This window comes from Aplidium turbinatum, chromosome 14, assembly GCF_918807975.1.
Source record: "Aplidium turbinatum chromosome 14, kaAplTurb1.1, whole genome shotgun sequence".
Taxonomy (NCBI): Eukaryota; Metazoa; Chordata; class Ascidiacea; order Aplousobranchia; family Polyclinidae; genus Aplidium; species Aplidium turbinatum.
This window is the reverse complement of record NC_137485.1, coordinates 2,411,225-2,435,251: the sequence shown is the minus strand read 5'-3', so window position 1 is coordinate 2,435,251 and position 24,027 is coordinate 2,411,225. Positions and strand designations below refer to the sequence as shown.

Sequence of the window (24,027 nt, the reverse complement as noted above, 5' to 3'; positions counted from 1 at the left end):
TTAGTAATATTTCTTGCTTTATTTATTTGATATGTATTTTTATATTTTATTACTGCTATATTATATTCTTGTGCGTCTATTTGTTCAATCATGACTCTATTTGAATAAGATTATATACTAATGAAGCCACACTTAATTGTGTGCCAAAAGTAGTCTGTATACATAAACTTAAATTCATCACTTTAGTGTGGCACTCTGTACATTTTTTGATTAATTTTATCACTCCAGGCATCCTTTTGAACTATTGGTGAAGTCAAAGGATGATTTAAATGAAAATTTTAGCAACAAAATTTTGTTTTGGAATAACAACTTTTAGTTGTCTGAACTCAGTGATATTTTTACTAAAACATTTAATTCGCAGAAAACAAAAGCAAAGTAAAAAATGTTGCGTTAAAATGAAACGAAACTTTCGCTCCCAAATATTTTTAATAAAGCTTTAGCATAGAGTTCGCTTTGTTGTCTTTGTGCGATCAAAATAAAAAATGTTAAATCCATTGAAGTGACTTTGTTTTGTATGTCTGTGGAACAACAAACAAAATATATTATTCAAACATGAATTTTGGATGTTTGATTGGTTTCATTGATTTTGTTTGTGCGTTCTTGCTTTGATACTTGAGACTAAATATGCTTTGAAAGCGAAATGCTGTAATCGTCAACAAAATTGGGTCTTGCACGCTCACGATGGCAACTCCAGATAATGTTTAATTTTGCTTTTTTTTATTATTTTATTCTCTCATTTGTAGCAAAAGTGTGACTGGCTAAAAAGCTAATCTTGCGGGGTTGACAAAATCAGCCCAAAATGCAATATTATGAAAAGCATCATCAATTCGGGAAAAGTTGACTTTTCAAACCTGATGTTTTGTAAATAGGCTACTGCGCATTGATAAAGCAGAGTTTTTTAAACTATTTACAATGCTGAAAAAAATTAGAAAAACGCCAAAAATGTATCCAATGTCAAAGTCAAAGTAGCCTGCCAAACGCATTAAAAAACGCTAAAATCTCTAAAATTTGGCGTTAAAACCGTCAATATGGCAACCCTGTTTGCCGTGCTAGATTGAGGCCTAGCGTTTGGCTTCCAGTCCAGATGCAATTACAGCGACGTCCACGGTCAGAGTCAATTATCGGATCAAATTTAGGTCGCCATGTGACGGTAATCTAAAAATCGACCAACCTGGCAGCTTTGAAAACAAGAAGATCGCAATCATGCCGCACGAAGTCGACGAAATACCGATGATGTCATAATTGCTTTCGCTCTTTTGAAAAATCTTTGGATAATTCCTTCTATCCTAGTCAAATGAGTACAAAATATAAAGACCAAAAAGCACAAACGAATTATGATGATGAAACTGTTAGAAAACGTTTCAAAAAATAAACTGTTTTCATCATCGGTACTTCAAATCAATGTTGTTATCACCAGTTGTTATTTTTCAAAAATGATTGCTAACATTGAGTTTTGAAAAATATCTTTCGTTTTCGCAGAAGTTCTAACTCCATGGTTTGTTTAGCAAATTAGTTACCAAGCTGTTGTAGAATGGCAGACGAAAAACAAGAAGACTCTTGCAAAAGTGAACTAACCTTTTAGGTCAAACAATAAATGCAAACACGCAAGTGACTCATCTATTTACAGTTCTACATTTTTTACACGTACTTGATAATCCACTTGCATCGCACCGCAGTGCAACCTTGTTCACTTACTCTGTCAACAATAGCCCAGTAAACATTGGAAGTTGCAATTCCATAGTTTTTGAATGTACTAGATAATCCGGTTAGATAAACTTCAGATATGATTACGCTAATCTCTTGCTTCTGAGTAAAATAATTCAATCTCTGTTTTTTTATTGTAAAAAATGAAATAATCGAAGTGAACTTCTCACCCTGTGCAGTATTGAAAAAGCAGTGTCCGGTTGTTTCATAAACACGGACATGCCACTTAGCGCCAGTAGCAACAAGATATTCGCCGGATTGGCTGGAAAAAATTTTGATTTCATAACGATTCAGCGCACACTCAAGTTTACACATAGCCCAGAAGTTGGTTTGCCCAATTAATCCAATGAGTTATCTTGAAACAACCAGAACCTTGATCTTAAACAGGATGAACATAATTGTGTGTTCTTAATAGAAAGCTGTGGCTAGGGCAAGACACTTAATCACATGCATGAAAGCAAAGATTAACTTTCTTACCTTTCCGTGTAAGCTAAATCTTTCTACGCCCTATTGTTGTAAAGTAAATGATCATTCAAAATATATTCCCCTCAACTGAGATCAACTGAAGAACACCTCTCCTAAAATTCATACAAGTCTGCCATTGTGAATAAAATTAGCTGAAATAACTAAAAAAATAACATTAGCTGATAATAAATAATAACATTAGCTGAAAATTTCCCTTCCACAATAAATATATCAAAAATAGCTAAAAGAAAACGACGTCTTGTGTTATTTTTTCATGTCTTTTCATTCGTAAACTATTTGCATTCGCCGTTATAGTTTCAAATGCCAGCTATCGTTTTGTATAACCATTTTGTCTTTCATCATTGTTTATCACGCAACAATCAATTTTGGTATAGTAGTGACATTTTCCGTTATATGTTGGAACATGGCCACCTGGAGATGAGGCCTGATTTGTCACATTTTGCAGATTTTGATTACAGCTACTACCAATGTTTGACTGACATTTTTTGAGTTTTTCTTTACTTTTTGCTGTCTCCTAATGATGTAAAAGCTTTTTGTTGCCTTGGGGAAGCAGTAGCAAATGAGAAAAAGTAAGTTGAAAAACACTGAATCAGACTGTTATTGAAAAATTAACAGTCTGACTAAAATCTTCGAAATCAAATTGTCTTTGTTTTTCAACATCTGAGGATGTTAAAACCTATTATATCGTCTGGGGAAAGCAGTAAAGAAAGCGTAAAAATATAATTTTTAGAAAAATTTATTTAAACATTCGCCAAAAGTTAGCAAAATCTGAAAATTTCTGCAAAATGTGACAATTCAGGCCGTATCTTTAGGTAGCCATGGTTGGAATGAAACTAAACGCTAAACGCTAAACTTTCAAGCTAAACGGTCCTAAAACTTGATATAATATTCTGCGATTTCAAGCAGTCGAATAGCAGTGCAGTTGGATGTACGGTTGTCAGCTATCAAAGTTGGTCATTTTCTCGTAGATTTAATCTCTACAGACGTCAAATCAAAACTTGAAAATAAGTTATTGTTTGATCTGTGTTGTAGGTTACATAACTACTTTTAGTATGGGATAAGTGCTCGGTTCAGTTTAGAACTTTGATTTAGTAAAGAATCGAACCATAACCACTTGAGTCGTATAAAAAACTTTTATTTGAACGCATTCAGCAAGGAAATGGTGCTGCAAAACAGCAAGTATCAAAAGAAAAGAATATAGGCAGTCTAACAGCTCGTGAGTTTTGCCGGCGAGCAAAACAGCCCTTTTTTATCGTCTGCAAACGTTGAATCAGTGTAACAAAGACCTAACTTGCTGGCTAGGTCACTGTGTCATGCTGTTTACAAATAATTTCTTCACTTAAAAGCGTGAAATAAAATCTTTTCGAAAAATACAAACATTCATTTTCCTCACCATATTTGTATGAAATAGATATGAGGCGTAACGGTCGATAAGCAATGTGAGTTTAATAAAGTGCTGAAGTATTCGTGGTACTTCATTAAAAAATCGCGTCAACAAATTGTCATTTTATCAAGATCAGATGAAATAGATTGTCACGCGGTGTTTCCCCTGTTTACTTCCTTTTATGATGAATGGCGACAGGACGCTCGTGTCCGCGCAGGGCGAAGCGATCAAGCGATTTCATTTGTTACTTTGTTACAAATTCTAGATGATAATTTCTCCCACACTTACATGCAGTGCACCGAGTTATGCAATTGCAACATTGCATGTTTTATGAATTAAATCAGCACTTAGCAATCTTTTGTCATATTGCCTTGACGATAACTGGCTGCACACCCTTAGATTGGCTTATGGACAACCCCTGCATCATTGCATCTTCAAACTTGTGAGAAGTTTACTTGCCATGTACATTGTACAATTAACATTATTTTAAAGCTTAAAATGAACATTGAACAGTCTCAATGCTGAATAAGTTGATAGAACTCGATTATTGTAAATAACTTGCAAACAAATTTTATCACTTAAATGTGTAGGTTACAAGATTCAAACAGATATTATGACAAAATATTTATATATATTATGACAAAATGATCATATTATGACAAAGTGATCATATTATGACAGAATGATCATATTTGAAGAAAACTGAAGTATTTCGGACACACAATAAGGCAAAATTCATTACAAAGATCATTAATAGAAGGGAAGATAAACGGTAAAAGAAGTAAAGGCAGACCAAGAATGATTTGGACAAAAAACATCACAAAATGGACAAAATTAACTTATGAATGTGCAGTACGCACAGCTCATGGTCGAGAACAATGGCGCATTGTATCCAACCCTCCATACGAGGAAGGAACAAAAGGATGATGATGATGATCATATTATGACAGAATGATCATATTATGACGGGAAAATGTCAAAATTGTTGCTGTCAACTCAATACATCATCACTGTATTACAATTTTGCGAAAGATTACAATTTGTATGGTTTGGTTAATTGTTGTAGATGCTATAGATATAGGAGCGAGACATCAATCTGGGATGTTAGTATATCACTGTCATGTTGTTACGTTATTGCAGTTTCATTGCTATACATAATTATGATAAATATTTGTCACATTGCTCTGTACCGAACATTGCAAATTTACGTTTCAAGTTTATACCTAGTGATTATGTGCAGTATAGCACAAGTAAAATGACTAAAAATTTGTAAGCTTAGCTCTCTGCACGATATTAACAAAGGGTAGGTAGTTTAGATTCCACGGGTATTTATACTTTGTTATTTGTCTTTCAGGTCTACCCATGTCTTGCGGAGTCTACTGCCAGGATTGTGACTTGTCTGGGAACGGATGCCTGAGTTGTGCCGACAGCACTTTCTTATTCACTGAACAAGCAAACAGTCAGTCTGTAACCAAATGTGTTGCAGAATGTCCGAAGTCTTATTATAGCCACTACTCAAGAATAGAGCCCAGTACATGTAAAAGTAAGTTATCTGTATTTTTTTTATTAAAGCATGTCCGGCTACGCCTTTAAGCAAGAGCGCCGGCATTGTGTGTTTAGTAAAGCACTAAGAGCAACATATTTCTGCAATTCAGTGCTACCTAAAAATACATTATTATTATTTTGTGAGATGTTACAAAACCGTAACCATTGAGGAGACAATTACATAGGCTGCTGTACTTTTTGAGTAATCGTTGACATTAGCATGGCTATAACATTACACAAGTGACATCTCACTGTGTGTGAAGTTCAGCAGGTAATTGATGGTTCTTCGGACAATGGTGTTCTTTCGCAGACAGTGATAAAGTTTCCACCAGTGATGACATAAAGTACATGCATAATTATAGTTATTAATAACATCATGTATAATGCTGGTATGAGGTGCATAAGCACACTGGCGTTAAATTGCGTACGCTGACTTTCTGTTTTACAATTATTACCTAAAACTTATTTTTGCAAACTTACGGATTTGGTGAAAATGTCGCTTCAGTGCCATGTTTGTTATATTTTCTTTTTCTTGGTTTATTTTGTTATTTTTAATTTTCATTTTATTTTAAGTTTATTGGTAAAATGTTCTACATGCTGATAAAACGCAAGAAAGTGAATTAATCGTTACCACTTTGAATTGGCAATAAGCTGTGTCGTTGTAGCTGACCCTAGTCAATCCTTGCGGAATGAGTGAGGTTTAGATTGCGACTTGGATTTGAAAAAGTTGTGTGCGTGATATTTTGGAAGACTCTTTTCTTAGATTAATCCCCGCTGACAAGCCAAGGGTTTGTGTGTCAGTTGCCCTCGAATGCGGTTGTGCTACGTCATGGTAATTTCAGAAAGGACGAGTCTCGCTGTAGCGATAATGCGGAAATTCGCTAAACCGCAAAATATAACCCATAATTGTGTCAAAGGGTGCCAGGTGCAAGCTTAAGTCATAAGAAGAAGAAGAAAGCATGGAAATAACTTTATGTGTCTTTGGTTTGAGTTATGTGTTGGGCAAGTAATTGTTTTAGCCAATTTAAGAAGTCAGATGGACGTATTTAATTGTTCAAACGTCGGAATAAATGCAGATTTTGCATACAATTTTAACACAACAGTTTGGATAATCTTACCCCTGAAGAATGTATTAAGCACACAATGGTTTAAATGTTTAAAATTCAAATTCTAAAGCGACTTTTATTGAACTCAACAACGAACTTCACTTTTAAAGTTTGTTTATCGTAAATTTCACTGACTTTCTTTCTATGTGATAACAGGAGTGACCATCAGGTTTTTGAAGCTTTTGTCAGCAAAAGTAGGGTTGCTGGACGTTGAAACTCTGTAAGAATAATCTTTTTCAACATGCGGAAGACTTCTTCATACCACCCGGCTATTGTTTATGCAGCAAAAATGTTATTCGCTGCCGCTAGATTCTTTTGTTGCAAGAAAATATGTAAATAATTGCCTTGGTGGGCAGATCCATCATTTTTGATTTATCTTGACTATGTTCCCACGCTGCTGTTGGAAGTCACTTTCTTGACATTCTCTAAGCTGCAGACACTGACTGAACAAGCTGAACAAACAGAACGTGCGAACAGTAGACATTGCAAAGAGATTGGCCGAGCATGTGTTGTTCTATGTTCGCATAATCCGGACCTTACCTTGTTACATGGTCGATTGAGATAGGTTGCCTTGCATTGGCCACATTTTTTAGGTCCTGCCGGGCTAGTCAACAGACGATTGGTCCACCTTGCTTGGAGTATGTTTACACTATCTATCGTGACCGACCCAGGATTTAGCGGTTAATCTGGTTGAAAGGAAAGCACGGATTAAGACTTTGAAAGCAAACACGCAGCGAGTGTCTCTCTGTCCACACCGATCTGTCTCGATTGAAATGATAGATCTGTGTTGTCACAATTGATACACACCTACTCGCACAAAACTATTGGTCATAACAGCTAGCATACGCTTATATCATTTTTTAGCTATATCACATGCAGTTCATAAACAAAGACTGTTTACAAGCATGACGCTAAGAAACAAGTCGGCTTTGATACGTCATCCTTCTATCTAGGACCTAGTCACCTAGGTGGTCTCTCTGTTTTCTTTGAAAGGTTTTGTTCCTGAGTTGATGCAAAATGAAGAAAACAGTTTATAACCCCACTTTAAACCCCCCAAACTTACTCGCACTTTTAATCTTTTCACAAACCCAACTTTAAAGGTTTTCAAAGAGTCGAAAAAGGAGGTAAATTGTTAAAAGGTGCAGCCTTTAATTCTAATTCCAGGGCTGAGCCTTTCAATCGAGAAGGTGCAGGATCGATGCTTTGGTTAAATATGTCAAACTGAAGCGTATGAACTTTGCAGAATTTTATTCGAACTCTGTGTATTTGCAAAGTTGTCTTTTTTATTTAATTGTAATGTTTTGTTATCATTTTTTGCAAGTTTGTTCAGTAATCTTTTCTCGGTTTTATTTTTTCTTCTACCAAAATGTGTAAAGTTTTTTTTTGGTTACTCAAGGAATCTTAGAAGTATCCGAGTTCAATGAGTTTTGTTTTTTGAGTTCAAGTGCAAGTTCGCCACCCTTGTTGACGTCACAGCACAGCCTGCAGCGCCGACCTATCTCGTTGCTGGCGGGCTAGAGTCATAGGATATCAAGTTTCATTAAATTCGCTTTGGAATGTTTAGACTTGTTATGAGCCAACAAAGCTTGTTGTGAACAAACAAGTCTTCTATTGCAAGCCATAATAACTGCTGGTGAAGGAACAAAAAATGATAGAAGTTGCTTTGTACTGTCCACTATAGTGACGACAAACCGCTAAACCTCAGGTAGTCTTGCCTAAAAGGAGAAATCTTACTTGGAATTAGATAAAAGAACCGAAGCGATGTTTTATAAAATTTGACTGCTTCTCACAATGCCAGAAATACTACTTGTAAAATGCTCATCTCATATCCGAGGCAGAATACAATGACTTATTTCATTTTGTAAATAAAGTGACTTGCGTTCTTCTGGTGACTATAGGCTACTAACTTACCTCCTAATGTTAGGGGTGATACCTAACTTTTATTACCGACGTTTCGTCAGTCAGCACGCATTTTTATAGAAATAAACTGAAGTGGGATATTACCATGTGGCCTGAGTTCAAAAATAAGCACATTCCCGCCCACCTCTAATTATGCAATAGAAAAGCTACCAACTTTCAACTTTTAGAAATTTGTTGCCTACTGCTTTAATGCAAAAGCGCGCGAAAGACGGATTGTAAATAATTGAAATAAATCTGCAATCTGGCAAAAACAGATCGGTCTTTTGAAGTTTTTCTGAAAAAAAAAACTGATTTCAGCATAAAACTTGGAAAAGACTTTAAAGATTCGACGAATTATAGATTTTGCGGCTGTGTATGTGGTCCATGTTTCTAAGTAATCCAGTTGAACGTATTAGCCTTGCATATGCACAAATCGTTGAAGCATACCTTGTATTAAAACAACATGGCATCGCTTACACCAGAGGTGGGCAAACTACGGTGGGATGGCGCAGCGGATAAGGCGTTCGCTTTCCAATCATGCAATCCTGGTTCGACGCCCGGCTTAAGCTGGTTGATGACAAACACCGCTCACCTCTACCCAGGGTGTAATAAATTGGGTGGGCGTAGTTGCTGAAGTAAAGGCGGCCGAGAGAATGAAACTGGCCACCCTACTCTCGTTTCTAGCACTAGTTGCAACGTTCATCTGATGAAATTGAAAGTAAAAGTAACAACAAACAAGATGGTTTCATCAGATGAACGTTGCAACTAGTGCTAGAAACGATAATTGTCCTGATGAACACCCAAACTTTTCAGTATTCACCCTACTCTCATTAGTGCCGAAGGCTTGGTACCATGAGAACCTTATCTTCTCATCCCCCGATGCTTGGGTTCAAGTATGGGACTCACCTTTGCCTTTAATGTAGAGGCTCAACGAAGGGCGGTTAACGAGTTTGCCAGAGTGAAGTTTTCCGATTGTTGAAGTGTTGTTGCCGGGGGATTATTCTATCTACCGGTATTAGGTGTCGCTGAATAGAGAGCAGTTCTTAAGGTGCGTTGCTCAAGCTCACACCTAAAGAGCCGAATCAGCGCCTCTTGATCTTGAGTCGAACGAGTTAACGGGACAGATAGATTTGTAGACTTGATATCAGCTTATTTTCAAAACTTTTTCAAGCACACAGTTTTTTCACTACTGTATGTTTTTTTGACGATGTACATTCTCAAAAACAAATACCGTACTCAAGCTTTATCAGAGATCATCAGAAATTAATTAAAAAATCTATTTGAATAAAGGCTTTCTTATGATCTCCAATAAAAGTGAAGCAGGTTGTATTAATAGTATTTGTTGTTTAAGCTTTGTTATGTATGACGCAGCCGAATACTCTTTTTGTTTTTCTAATCGTGTTGTGTTTCTCAATTATCGTTTCCTTGGGTTCACTTCCACTGCTGAGCAGTAAGCGGAAGCATCCACGGTCCTCGCTAGTGTCAGTGGGCTTGAGTTTGATTCCCGGGTTGAGCGAGATTCAGACTTTTAGTTTTATTTACTTGTCAATAAAATTTGATTATGTCGTGGTAGCCTGACTTGGACGGAAGCGTTTGAAGTCTGGTTGCTGCTTGTAAGTATTTGACCGAAGTTTATTTGCGGAAATGTTGAGCACGGAGTCCGGAAGATTGTTCATAATCTTCTATGGTTGCGCTCATCTTCAATTTTTAAAACATTAAGAACCTTACTTACGTTTTCTTTCAATTTATCTGTCAAGTAGTCAGGTATCTTTTCGCGTTTGTTGATATAGTCATTTCCACCCTATGTGCCGCGGCACACTGGTGTGTCTAGAAAAGGACTCCAAGTATGCCGCAAGCTTTTCATGATATGATGAAATCCTATCAAAACTGTAGTGCATTTATATAGCCTATAAAAGAAAAGTGAAGATCCTGAACTGACCCAAGTGCTTTGCAGGTTGTCGAGTCGCGCATTGCGCTTCCTGCGATGGCGCGCCATCTCATTGTAACGAATGCGAAGACAATTATTACCAGCTTAAACAGAATGGTCGTGTGTCTTGTGTAGATAAGTGCCCGAAGGGATTTAAAAATCATCCAAAAAGAAGAAAATGCCTTCCTAAAAACCGAAGTTGGTTGATTTTTATTGTTTTATTTAAACAAATGGTTTTTGCAATAATCTTAAAGCAAACTTGTGCATCGTCAAATCGAATAAAAAAATTCAAGTAACTAATTCTCCACCAGAAATAACTAAATCTTGTAGTTGGATGCAACAAGTTCGTAAAAAACCTTGAAATGTTAAGATTATCCCAGACCTGTTGTTAACAAGCGTTTGTATGATGTCTCACTACATCTACATCATCAGCCAGGGCCGTTCACAGGATATTTTGGGCCCGGTACCAATGAGATCTTCGAACCCCAAATTAAGACACTTGTAAGAAAAACGCACCATATCCAAAGAATACGAAATAGATTCCTCAAGTTCCCAGGTCTCTGGGAATGGTTCCGAAACTCTAAAATGAACTCGAGCCGGGTCCAAGAGCATTCTCTGAACTCCCCTGTCAACGCTACTTTGGCTATGAGAGGTTGGGAGGTTGGATGTCAATTAATTAAACAAATTTTGAATTTTCGTTCTATTAAAGAGTTGACTATTGAAACTTATTGTGTATTGAATCTTGCAGCAAAATGTAAAGTTAGCTCTTGGATTCCAATAAAACCAAGAGTCTGCGTGTGCCACAAAGGTCGATGGCAAATTAAAGTCAAGACACGGACGATTAAAAGTAAACGAAAAGAAAAATGTAACAAAAATTTGGAAAAATGGAGAGACTGCAGGCCCCCCCGTCATGCAACTTGTACTTCTTCAAATTCTTTCCAAACAAGTAAGTTATTGTGATGTCATTAGTTCGAGATGTTGTGACCAATGGCGTACGCAAGAATGGTTTTTTTAGGGTTAAACCCCCATCCATTGAGCACGAAAGGCTAATATTTTTTGGTATTTCATTAGTTATTATTGAGTTTTTGTAAAGGTTATTCTTCATATTTCCCACCGCAATCGTACCAGTAGTTTATTTATATCAGGAGTAACCAAACTACGGTCCGCAGGCCAATCCAGGCCGCGAGGTTCGTTTGTCCGGCCGGTCTAACTGTGAAAAAATGTGATAGACCACTGAATAAAAAATCCTTATAAAAGTTAACGGTTTGTGAAATGTTTAAGATTCTGTCCTTACTTTCAATTAGATCTTTTGAAAATAGCTATTTCTGACAGAATGCGTAATATCTACGTGACTTTGCACATATTCTATGTAACTAAACATTAAATAAATTACTGAAATTACAATCTGCACTGAGGTAGCGTTAAACACAACTGAAGTACAAACACAAAATGTGTTAACGATCTGTTGTAAACTATGCTTTAAAATCAAATCTTTATAGTCAAATCTGTTGTAAACTATGCGGGAGTGTGATCACAAGACGAGGTAGCGAGCGATACAACGTTAAGGCAATTAAGGAAAATCACTAAACAACATAAAACAAACATAATTTAGTACAAATTGAACAAGAAAGATGCCCCTCTAGCGAATAATTGCTTGTTGAGCTTAGGGTTGTGCTGCTTTACTTGGAGTGCTTCCTGAATTTTAGTTTTAAACTCTGATTAAACTATAATTACTATTAATACTACAAAAAGTGATCAATCCCAAGCAATAAGCCAAGCAGAGCTATAAACATCAAATATAGCTACCACATTTGATGTAATACAAACGAATTTATTTTCACACGAGTCAGTTCAATCATAAACAGCTAAAAATCGATTTCGATCAGCTAGCAGCGAGATCATATTCTGTTAAGCTTATTCAAATAGATATTTCATTTTCTTGATACATTTGATGTATCATGATGTAACTATGTGACGTTGATTACGTGACTTTGAAAATAGCTGTTTGTGAAAGATAAAGTATGTGGTGGATGTGGAAGTTTGCGATAAAACAATATGCTTTTTTATCCACAACTCACTCCCTAGCAACAACCAAACGTGTCAATTGTTGCACACAGCTGAATAAATCACACCTACTTTGTTTGTCGTGTCCAGGCTTACACCTAGTGGTTGAACATTTAGATTAAGTGGACGGGAAGTCAAGGAAGCCAATCTTTGTGTCCACTTTCAGGCATGCCTTTAAGTGTCCTGCCAAAGACACAGCAGCATGCTCATGAGCGGTGTCGAACCGGCGCCCTGTCGATTGCCGTTAGAGCGCTCTCACCACTCGGCTATGCAACCTACTTTGTTGAATCACGACCACAAGCTGCAGACTGCTGAAGAAAATGGTTATCCGGCCCACAAGCAGCTTTTCTCGCAGTGACCTGGCTCTTTTTCAGAAACGTTTGGTGACCTCTGGTCTGTGGCCTACTGACGTTAGGGAAAACGTGTTTCTGTGGTGATATGATCTAAAAAATCTGTTGTAGCGTTGTTGTAGGCAAGATGTATTGCTAAGTTGCACAATAGACACGTTGGTACACTAATCAGGTGAAGTCAGTTATATTACGACAATTTGCGCAATGTTTAGCCATAAATCTAATTTAGATAGCCTAATCTATTATCGAGATCGAGATCTTTCTGTTGCCGAAATAACATACTTTGAAACGTAACCGGACGCAAGCGTGTAAAACGTTTTATCATTTTGTATGGTCGAAATCACGGTCACACAGAAATTGAGGAATATTAAAAATAAACTTTTTCCAAAGTCCAGCTTACTGAGATGTGCCGATACATGGCCTACGAGTTAGATTGTGTGGTTTCATTTTAAACAAGATTACTCCGCTTCTTTGACAACAAAAAGAACACCATTTGTTGTTTCCGGAACAAAGAGACAACTGATTATGACTCGTTTAACTAACTAATCCACTTGTTTGAACTATCAGGTTTGGTATCCGTGCCTAATTATACTTTTCGATGCATGCACCTTAGAATAACATTAAATATAGTTATTACTATCTAAAACCTCTGCAGTCTGTTTCACCCTAAAAGGGGGATCATCAAAACGTCTTGAAAAATATGCAAAAGCAATAAATCGTTAACACCTGAAAATATATTAATTATTATAACGTTAATTCAATCTGCAAAAAGCCCTCAGAATTACAAAGGGCTACCTCCAGCGATATTTCAAAGGTTAGTCCTCTGTCTGCAGTTGATAATGCCTTTTTAGGTATTTTCTTTGAAAAAAATGAAATAGAAACTAATTGTAAAGTCATGAAATGTTCACCTGGTGCGGAACTACTTGTTTTTAAAAAGTTGCTGTTTTTTATTTTCACTTGTTGATTGATAGCCTATCAGAGTAAGGTCAACTATAGTTGAAATTGTCATTGAATGTAATTCATAATCATGACACATTTTTATGTAATTGTAATTGAGACTTTTTGTTGTTGTGTAATTGTAATTATAATTGTAATTTCAAAAAAAAAATTGGTTGAAAGTACAATTACATTTGTTTGCATGATATCAGTAGACTACTTTTGTTCAGCCGCTGGTTTCGGTTCAAAAAAGCTTTCTACCTTGCAGCTTCATCTTTATCAAATGCAACTCTGCTTGTCTTTGTTAAAATCAAACTGTAAAAAATCGTCGATAAGCATAAATAGTGAAACGTTTAATTGTTGTAATTGAAACATGCAATTTATCACATTTGGAAGTAATGGTAATGATAATTGTAAATTGAAAATTTCAGAACAATGGGGTAATTAAAAATGTTGATTTTGTAATTGTAATATAAGTGAATTACAAAATATGTAATTTATCCAACTATGCAATTTATATCCTTTGTGGATCCTTCCTTGTACGATGGGCCAATGAGACATACGTTTGCAGGTGGTCGACGCCATTTCTTTGTGTTAGAATCTAAATGTTAAGACTGCATAATTTCATAGATTGTGAGGTGCAGTAGTATTTGCAGACAAAAATTCTCAACGTTTTCAAACGTCTCAAACGACCAATCTTGTCATAACTGCGACAATGGAAATTAAACAAGTTGAAATATTATCATTAGCAATGTCTGGCCATTCACATTCTATTGGATGGATTATACGGCTTATCTATTGCCCACTTCCAGTCGGTATTCAGTTTGCTAAAAATGGATTTATGTGGGTTAAGCCTGGTACAAAAATGTAATCACTTAGTGCAAAATTCTGTACGAGAGAAGCTTGGCTTTTCAAATAAAACAGTGACTCATTTGGACCACTTGCAACCTTACAAACCACACAACCGTATTTAGCTATCTATTAATGCTAACTTTTGTATTTGCTTTACAATATACCATGCCATAACATTCAAAACACTTAGGCTTTTAAGAAATTCTGTCTATACATCATGACCCGCCAGACATAGCCAACTATCAAACTGAGTTTCATCTTTGATCCATAGTGGCCTTTGAGTCTTGCGTGTAGCTCATGCACAACATCACATTGAGCTGTGGCGTTTACATGAATTTCTTTGGTTTGTCACGTTACAATGCAATACAAGCTGTGTGCAGTCAGAGTGGGATTGGCAACCCTGTTCTATCTTGGCTTTGTGGGTGGGATGAATGAAAGAAATGTTTATTTCCGAAGCGATGCCTTTTGTGCAAAGCTTCTATGATAGAAAGAATTTAGTTTTAAGTTTCTGAAATAAACCATTAAAAAGTGGTTTGATGTTTTCATCTAATAATGGAAAGAATGGAATGTTTTATTAAAACAGTCATGTAGCAAGGGTTAGGTTAAGGGAAGAATATCGTGCAAATAAAGTGATAGATTTGACATCAAAATAAACTGGTGAAATGTTTAGACAATATAATTCCTTGCGGATTTACGAAACTGTCTAATGGATTTTGTTGGATTAGTAAATGGCACGTGTGGAACAGGTCGATCATCGTAATGTGCCACTTGTCTATTTCCGTTTAGCTTATCTGTGTGACGTTGTGCATTTATAGGGTAGAAAGTGTTCTATGAGTCAGTTGAAAAAACATTCCTACGAAAGTTGACTTCAATTATATTTGCTGCAATTTCGACAACTTGGATTGCAATAAAATGTGGATATTGACAAAGATCAATCTTCGAATAGCATGTTTTGCATTATGTGATCGTTTTCCTAAACTCGATCATTCAAATGAGTGACACCGAACTTCGGACACAATGAAATGACAAAATCAAGCAACACTGGTTTGATCCTCGCTGTGTAATGTTGAATCGCACTTTTATGTAAATTTATGATTTACATGTAAAACAGTAGCCTGCAATCTTTTTATGGTAGATCACTTGACTCGTTCCATTACTGCTGAAAGCCTGAGTACTGAAAAGTTTTGATTTTTATGCATGATAGAAAAGTATTGGAGACCTCTTACTACTAAGCAAAAAAATCTGTAGTTTGTAGCCTACAGCCCAACACTGTAGCTAGTAGGCTATCTAGTATTTTGTTTCTTTCTTAGAATATTTGACCTCCAAAAGCGATGGGTGCATAAATTTACTTTTTACTGCATTCCCTGGTCAAAAAGTAACAGCAATTAAGAAGACAAAAATTATAAATTCTAATTGCAACTTGTTCAGTTTTTTTTTCTCAGCTTTCTCTAATTAAACTAAAGCGATTTCGAGAATTCGACATTATATTGACAAAGTGTTGATATTCCTCGCAAACACATTCCAACACGCTATCTATGAAGGAAAAAGCTGCGCAAGTTCATCCGCTGATGCAACGGATTAGAAGCCTCGGCGTTATTTAACTTCAGTCAGGCCATGCATTGCGCTTTACAACTTTTACATTGCGGTTTACAGCAGCACAGTTTTGTTTGTAAAGAACTGGATAAAGCTCTCAAGACGCCTTTTCGCTCCGGTTTGCAAGAATTACTGACTAAAATGCGCTTTTCTTGTAAAGTCTCGAGTCATTTTTCCTTTTATTTATTGCATTTAGTGCGAAAATATTTACTTTAGAAGGAAAGCATGTGTTTACTGTGGTGTATAATAGGCTTCAAGCTCAAGAATCGAAGTCTGCTTTGTTTGTGCTACTTGTCAGAGCATATTTTTACCTTGCAAACGTTACCAATGGCACCAATAACTTCACAAATGTTACCTTAAGATTTTTCGTAGAAATTCCACCTGAACTCGATCAATTAAAATCAATAAACTCGACAGAATAAAACGAACCTGAAAAATTTGTATTTGCTGAGCACGTAGCAAGTTAAAATCGAAAACAAATGACCCGGTTTGAATGTAAGGGGTAAGAGCTAATTAGATTTCTCTGGAGCTGACAAGGTATTCGAACTTTGTGGCTGGAAGAATCAAATTCACGAAGTGGCTGACAGATCGAAACGGTCGAGAGCTCTGAAACATGTGTTTATCGCTGTCAGCTCTTGCAACACTAGCCTGTTGCGATATATCTTTTATAATTTCGTTTTTTGCACGGTTAAGCGTGAAGCTGTCGAGTTCTTTTCCTTCTTTTTCATTTCAAACAAAGTAAAATGCAATGCAGAATTTTGTTGTGTTTAGCTTAAACAAGATGCGTTTCAAACAGCCCTATTTAATAATAGTCAACGATACAATTTTTTTTGTAACAAACATATTTTTGGAATAATTGTATCATCACCTAGAGTCCTAGACAATCACTTTATCTGGTCCAGATCTGGTAAAAATCTGGACCAAATAAAATGGTTGTCTGGAAACTTGCATTTATTTTTGATCTGTTACGTAATAAACGCGTCGTTGTTCCGCCAAGACCGAGCATTGTTAACAGCCCAGCGACGCCTCAAGCGTGTTGCCCTGTCCATGGACTTCTAAATAGTAGCATCTGGACTGGAAACTAACTGGACAACATGAGGCCAAACAGTTGGTACAACAGTTGGCCAACAGTGGGCCAACAGCCAAGTAACTAACCCTGTTGGCCCACTGTTGGCCAACTGTTGTACCAACTGTTTGGCCTCATGTTGTCCAGTTAGTTTCCAGTCCAGGTGCTACTATTTAGAAGTCCATGCCCTGTCCCACTACATATAGTCAATGATGTGCGCCAGGTGTTTGCTGCAGAAGAGCTTTAAATAATGTTAAAGTACTTCAACAAAATTGTAGCTCATACGACGAAGAAGAACAAAATTGTACAAAATTTTTTTTTTTAAACCCAAATGACAAAAACTTGATTTAAATTTGCTTTGTTTAGGAATAACAAAGTTGTTTACACAGAAAAAAAATCAAAATCCAAATAAAATATAATCAAATCTACAAATGGGGACGAGAAACAAATGTTTCGAAAGTGCATGAATCGTTCAATCGTAATTGCGTCGGCAAGATCTTGCGATTAGAGCCCTTTCCTTACGCACGATGGGTTGCAGGCTTTACACCCGCCAAGGGCAAGTGTTGTGTTTGATGGTCTAATGTTCGAATCATGTTTGGAAGTAGACACAGAGACTGGCTTCCATCTTTATTGCCTACTCAAAGCAAATCTGCAGCAGTCAGATAATAATTTATAATCTACAGTAGATGTGAAAAAGTGCTATGTGCTGCCAGAAAGCAAATAAGTTAGTAGCGGATCAGAGAGAGAATAATGTAACATATTTTGCAACTTGCCGAAGAACTAGAACTGTAGAACTGATAACAGAATAAAAATACTTACTTCCAATTTTTAAAATGGCCTCGAAAACTATTTGAAACTCTTCTCTGAATGTCTTTTTACAAAATATTTTGAAAATTAATGTAGAAGCCTTTACTAGATCCCTGGACATGATTGTTTTTCATTCTTCGGTGATATCTTTTAAACCAATTTTTTTGATAATTTGTCAATGACTTTGATCTTATCATGTTTGTGCAATTAATGTAATGATGCGGCACGTTGAAGACTTGAAGCTTGTCCTGTCGCACATGATACGAAGTTGTGCAGCAATGATCAATAATCCGCCCAGCCAGTTTGAGGCCATCTTGCTCAGCTTTCAGTGATTGCTAACGTGACAAAGTGCCAAAGTCTCAAATGCGGTCCGTTTAATCTATAGCGCAAAACACTTTTACATTTTCTCCTTCATGTGTGTCATGCAAATAGAATTTACCGGACATGTCGACCTTTGAGTAACTTTAATGACTTCATATGTACCTTGTCTGAAAGGGCCGCTTCCATTCTTTGAACCTTTATTAGTTTAGTCTGCAGTTGGTTATAGTTTGTTAGTGTTTTTTCAGCCACTTGAAGCTGTGCAGCTGCGCCGTGCATCACTGAATCGAAAGTAGCGTAGAAAGCTGCGGAATGTCATAGAACTTGCTTCTGTTTAATCGTTCGTATGGTTCCGAAAGATTTCTTCAATTGTATGTAGTGCCAATACAATGACGTCACTAAGCCCAACTGTGATGTCAAAATTGTTTATTGTGGTTGACCGCTTGTAATCGAGAGATGGTTATTTTCATGTTTTTGGCTTTATGCTCATGTCAAGGTATAGTTTAATAACAGAGTATTCATCAACAGCCGCTAACTCTGTACGGTGGATTCTGGATTTTGTCAGCCACGTTTTGCGATGGTAATGTAATCTCGACCAAGCCTTTATAAGGCGGGATGTGAATGTCTCTGGTGGTTTAGATCAAAGTCATAGCTTTCCAAGAAAATTCTGAATTAATTTACTGTCTGGTCTGCATTGTAATCTATTATCTCCTCTAAACCGCACTGGCAAGTGTAGGCTCTGCAAAAATTTCTCGGTATCTGCATTACTTGAGGCTGACTTACAAAAGTCCTTACAGTGGTTTCTTTGTTGATGGTAAGTAGAGGGGGAAGCACGATCAAAGGTTTTTGAAAAGCGGGAAAACTTCCGAACTTGAAAAGTGGGTTTAAGCTTTTTCGGCAAAAACTCAAAATCTGGATTTAAATTGCATAATTCTCTTTTTTTATTTATTCCCAAAAGATTTATTGAACTATTAAGCCGTATGAAGATCAATTCTCCCAACTTCTTCATAATTATTAGTTGGCTTGTGTCGCTACTTGTCTATTTCATTGTTTGAAGTTCAAGTTTATTCACTGCATGAAGGAAATTGCAAACTTCAAAGTGTAAGCTCCATTCTAAAGCAGCTTACTAAGTTGAGATCGCCAAACTGGTGATCACTGATCAATTTGAATCGGTTTTGAACAAAAATTTCATTTTGTCTTCTTTAGTATCGGGCAGGCTCTTCATAGTTTCAAGATTTAAAAACGATAATGAAAAGCAATTCGTCCAATCCTACTACACCATTTGTACCGTTTGATGCATTGAGCAGATGGTGGGGCACTAAAAATGATTCTGATTAGCAGTAGGCTACTGTTTTTTTTTCCCGTGGTACATGCAGGCAAGACCCATACTCCAAAGGAAGCAGTCACTACGAACAATATGTCAGAGGTTTTTTAAAATCGCAAGACCAGAATCGATGTCCATGGCCCATTTTAAGAATTACCATTTTTTCCAATAATAATTGCATTGTTTCACACCGTGCTGTTTACACGTTGCTCTTGCAGCGCTTTGCAAAACATACTTTATATATTTCATTCCATTCTTGTAACGAAACAGAATTTTTGGATGTAGCATACACTTTCTTGCTTTTGCTTCTCAGCAAACACTGCGATGACCTAATAATCAATATAAGCTATTTCAGTCAACCCGTTTAATCGGATCAGATCAGGACCAAGATAGTTGGCCCGATTAAGCGGGAGGTCCGATTAAGCGGGGTGACTTGTGTTATTATTAATCGATAGTGTGTCCTGTCACAATCAGCATTTCAGACGTGCGTGACGTCACAATAGATGAATAAATAACCATATTCATTAATATTCCTTTATTTATCATAATTCCTTATAGATGATATTCCTAATTTTAATAACCTCACAATTGCTGGGTCAATATTCTGTTCATTATCAGTCCTTGTTAATACAAAATCCATCGTTGTTAATGTTGATCATGTTATTGTGACCACAGACACGTCACAAAAGGAGTTGTGACTTTCAATCTTCCTTTATTAGGCTATTGATGTCATTCACAATTTCCTTTGTAGGGATTCATTGCCAGTACTGTGATATATTGAGCTGTTTTATGTTGCACAGATTCCCGTGGTCACAAGCGGAGGGGTAGACACAGGATTAATAACTCTCGCAGAAGGAAGGACTCTCTGAAACATGGTGGCAGGGGGGGCAATAATATTCATAATTCTAACAATTATAAAACTCGTCATGGACACTCAACGGGTGGTACAAATCAGCAAAGTATTCAAAATCCAGCGATTGTAACTTGATATTTCGCATTGTGTTCATAGAGTTTGTTGTTCAATCTATTTCAATGTTTGCAAATCGATTTATTGTTGCGCTAATTTGCCTAAACATCTTCTTATTGACCACATTGCGATACCGGTACATTTATGATACCTAAACGAAGTTACTTTTTCTTTGCATTTTATCGTTGTTTTCGGTGTTAAATCTTCAAAACTGAAGTCACGTGATTTATTGAAATTGGGTCTACATCAGAATGTCAGAATGTCTCAATTTTCTTCTTTTTAGCACCCTTTATGTATCGATATCATCCGACTACTACAGCGCATGTTGTTCTAAATGGAAGCTAATTCATGGCAGACATTTGGCTTTATTTATGCATTTGACGCTTCACAGCCCCCCAGAATTTCATCATCTCATAAACTTGAACTCAGTGCCCCGGTTGAGAACGCATGGTCTAACTAAACTCTGAACAAACCATATCAGCGCATATCACTTGAATAGATAAAAAATTATAAACTAGCTCACGAAAGTTATCATTTTTGCATTTTTAAACGTTGCTAGATGTTAAAACGATGCGAAAAAAGCAACTTTGCAACTGAAGGTAGGCAAATTCACTATGGATTTATTAATCGGTACTCTCCACCCACTAAAGCTGTTCCTTTTTACGTTGATTGTAAGTCTGTAGATAATGAATTAATGTGAAAAAGTATGAACTTACTAGATGTAGCCAGGGCCGTTGAGAAATTAATTTGGGCCCGGTACCAATCAGATTCTCGGATCCCAAATGAAGACACTTTTAAGAAAAACACATTCAAAGAATAAGCGTAAGTTTCTCCAAGTTCCCGGGTCCTTTAAAAAGGTTATGGAACCCTAAAATCACTTCTGGCCCTGGTCAAAAAGTACCCCGTGGACCTCCTTATCAACGCTATTGGATGCAGCTCATGCGCTGTTTGCAATCGTTATATCAGAATCATAAAAAAGTGCGGTTGAACAACTAAAGTTTTTGTATTCCAGAAGACGTTTCGCTTCAGATTTGATGTCAGAATTTGTACTCGCTTTGGTCGAAACCCGCTGCTTGAGACTAACCTTGTCGTTTTAGTGAATCTGATGTCGACTCCATTATTGTGACGTAACAGTGACAGATTGCAAGAGCATTTCATTGCGCATACGTGTCCAATGATGCACTGGTGCGTATCCATGCGTGTCCAGGTGCAAATAAACGTTAGGTTAAAAGACAGGTGCCAATTGTAACTAAAACACTTTTTAGGCCTATACGCAAAGTAATAACTTTCATCATTACGTCATGCTGCGAAGGTGGCCAGTGGGGTGAGGGCGATTTTTCAGGTGGCCAGGCCGATGTCAAAACTTCACCAAATTTTACTTTTAAATAATAAACTTGCATCAAAAATTCGTCCAACAAACCTTTTAGGTGCAGTTGGTCCCTCATAACCCCTGAAGCAAACTCTGTCTACGCCATAAGTGGCAACGGAACGGGATCCCTGGTTCGAAACCTCCTAGCTCTCCTTTGTGTTGTTTACGATTTGCAACTTATCCAGCTGACGTCATAATTTTGGCAGTTGTTTCACGCACGACAAACGGAAACTTTAAAGTTTTCTGTCGCAGCTTTGAGAACAATCCAATTCATTCTTCAAATATACCTTGGGTACGACGTTAGTGCCAACAATTTTCTGAACACGTTAACGTCCGACCTAAAAGTAAAGTTTGTATTAGCAATGTATCTAAGCATTAAAATCAATTTTTTGTTTTGACATTTCATGTGAGATGCCTGCAAATGACACAAGCTTTTCAAACCAACCCAAAACGTTTCGAAGAGTTTAAAATCTTAAAATTTATTCATTGCGCATGTTAGCCTATTCTGCTAAAGTTATTCTTAAAACACTAAATTAATTTTGTACTGCTATTTTGCATTCATCAAATACTGGTATTTGCCCAACAATCTGATCTCTTAGTGCAATTTATTAAGAATCGATTTCGCTATAGTAATAGCATCTTCAGCTTACTCAAATAGAATGTGAAAAATTTGAAATTTTTTTTGTGTAAAACTTTTTTACAAACCACACAAAAGCGCGGAGAGTGATGATGTGTAGATCGCAACAATGTGACGCAAATGTGTCATTTGCATTGTTTGCTCATAAAAGGAGCTTAAATCAGCCAAGCGGAACGATACAAGACGAGCATCTTTGTCAAGTTTTGTTTACATATACGGCACGCCATTGCCGGCGAGGCAAAACAAGTTATACGTCATAAAGTGAGTGCAGCAATTGTAAAAGCCGGCTTCTTGGGTACCAATGGGTGAAGTCTTGATGATACATCCTGCTATGGACATTATATTTAAAAAACTTCACTCATTTTTAATTTTATGTGTATATCGTTATTTGGAGTTGTATTTGTCGTGTATTTATTCGTTATGCGTATTTTGTTTTGCGTACATCGAAGCAAAATGAAAAATGTTACGACAAAATGTTGTTTAAACCGTTTTGCAGCAAACAAGAAAAAACGACTTATGCTTGGTTATATCTAGGCTATGTCATAAACAACGTAAAACAAATTGTTTTTGTATAAGAAAAACTAATCTCGGTACCAATGCCAAAATAGCCTCAGGCTACAGTAGCTTTTTTCTGTGCTTGTGTAAGCTATAGGCCTACCAAGACGTGTTTAAGTTATCATTATAGATAGCCTATACTGATTGGGCCCAACATTTTCTCCAGATAGATAAAATTCTTCATAACACCATCATTACCACCATTTCCAACATGTAGCAGCCCACTACAGAGCGAATACCTTCTCTTTATCCGGCCAATCCAGTCGACTGTGTGTCTTTGCTGTCAGTTGGTTGTTGCATATTCTTTGCTAATCTCGCAAACATAAAAAAATTCATACATCACGAAATGTCAGGAGATCCCGCCCTTTACACTTTCTACATAGACTTAAGCCAACGTAGACAATTTCAAATAGAAGCTTTTTGTTTTCATGAACAGTTTTTTGTCAAATTCCTCATAATCGTCAACCGGTTATGCCATTCAGCAGTCACTCATCCAGTGATTCCAATATCTTTTCTAGTGTCATCTCGCTTTTTTTTTCGGTCATCGTCTAATAAGTCTTGTTGACTGTTTGGTTATTTTTGCCTTCAACTTCTATTGTTGAATTTACTTGAATGAAACTGCTTGGCCTATTTCGGTAATGCCAACAGTTAATTGTCTCAATAACATGATACTGTACTCAATTCTGGTGCAAAATAAGCTAAACAATTAGGCTACAAGGTGTTTCAGTCGACAACCCTAATTTATTCCAACGCCATGCGGGACGTTTAGGCTAGTCGTCATGCTCTAGCCCCTAAAAAAGTCTTCTGTTTGACGAAACGTCGGAATAAAAGGATCTTTGTTGGAAATGATACATAGGATAAGACACTTACTTTGCAATCTTGCGATTCTGGTTCGACTCCCTGGTTAAACTTGTTGCTGAAAAACACCACTAAGAAAGACAGTGGCTATGGACTGTGATATTGGTAGGACACTGGTATGCCTGAAGATTAGCTTCCTTACCGTTCTGTTCACTAACATACGTTCATTGTCGGCAGCAATGGCCGAGTGGTTAGCGCGTTGGGCTCACAGTCGAGAGCCTGCATGTTCGACTCCAGCCACCCGCACTTGCTGTTGTTTCTCTGGGCAAGAAACTTTACG

General features: G+C 36.8%; 1 protein-coding gene across 1 annotated transcript in view; it reads left to right on the top strand.

Moving 5' to 3' along the window:
• The window catches only part of LOC145783368 (uncharacterized), a 30,752-nt gene extending 7,285 nt beyond the window's left edge, over window positions 1-23,467 (top strand). Inside the window, exons 2-5 of the mRNA XM_082595220.1 lie at window positions 4,929-5,117; window positions 10,079-10,249; window positions 10,800-10,997; window positions 20,162-23,467. Of these exons, the coding sequence (XP_082451346.1) occupies window positions 4,929-5,117; window positions 10,079-10,249; window positions 10,800-10,997; window positions 20,162-20,349 (746 nt within the window). The 3' untranslated portion in view covers window positions 20,350-23,467. The remainder of the gene's footprint in view (window positions 1-4,928; window positions 5,118-10,078; window positions 10,250-10,799; window positions 10,998-20,161) is intronic.
• The last annotated feature ends 560 nt before the right edge of the window (window positions 23,468-24,027 follow it).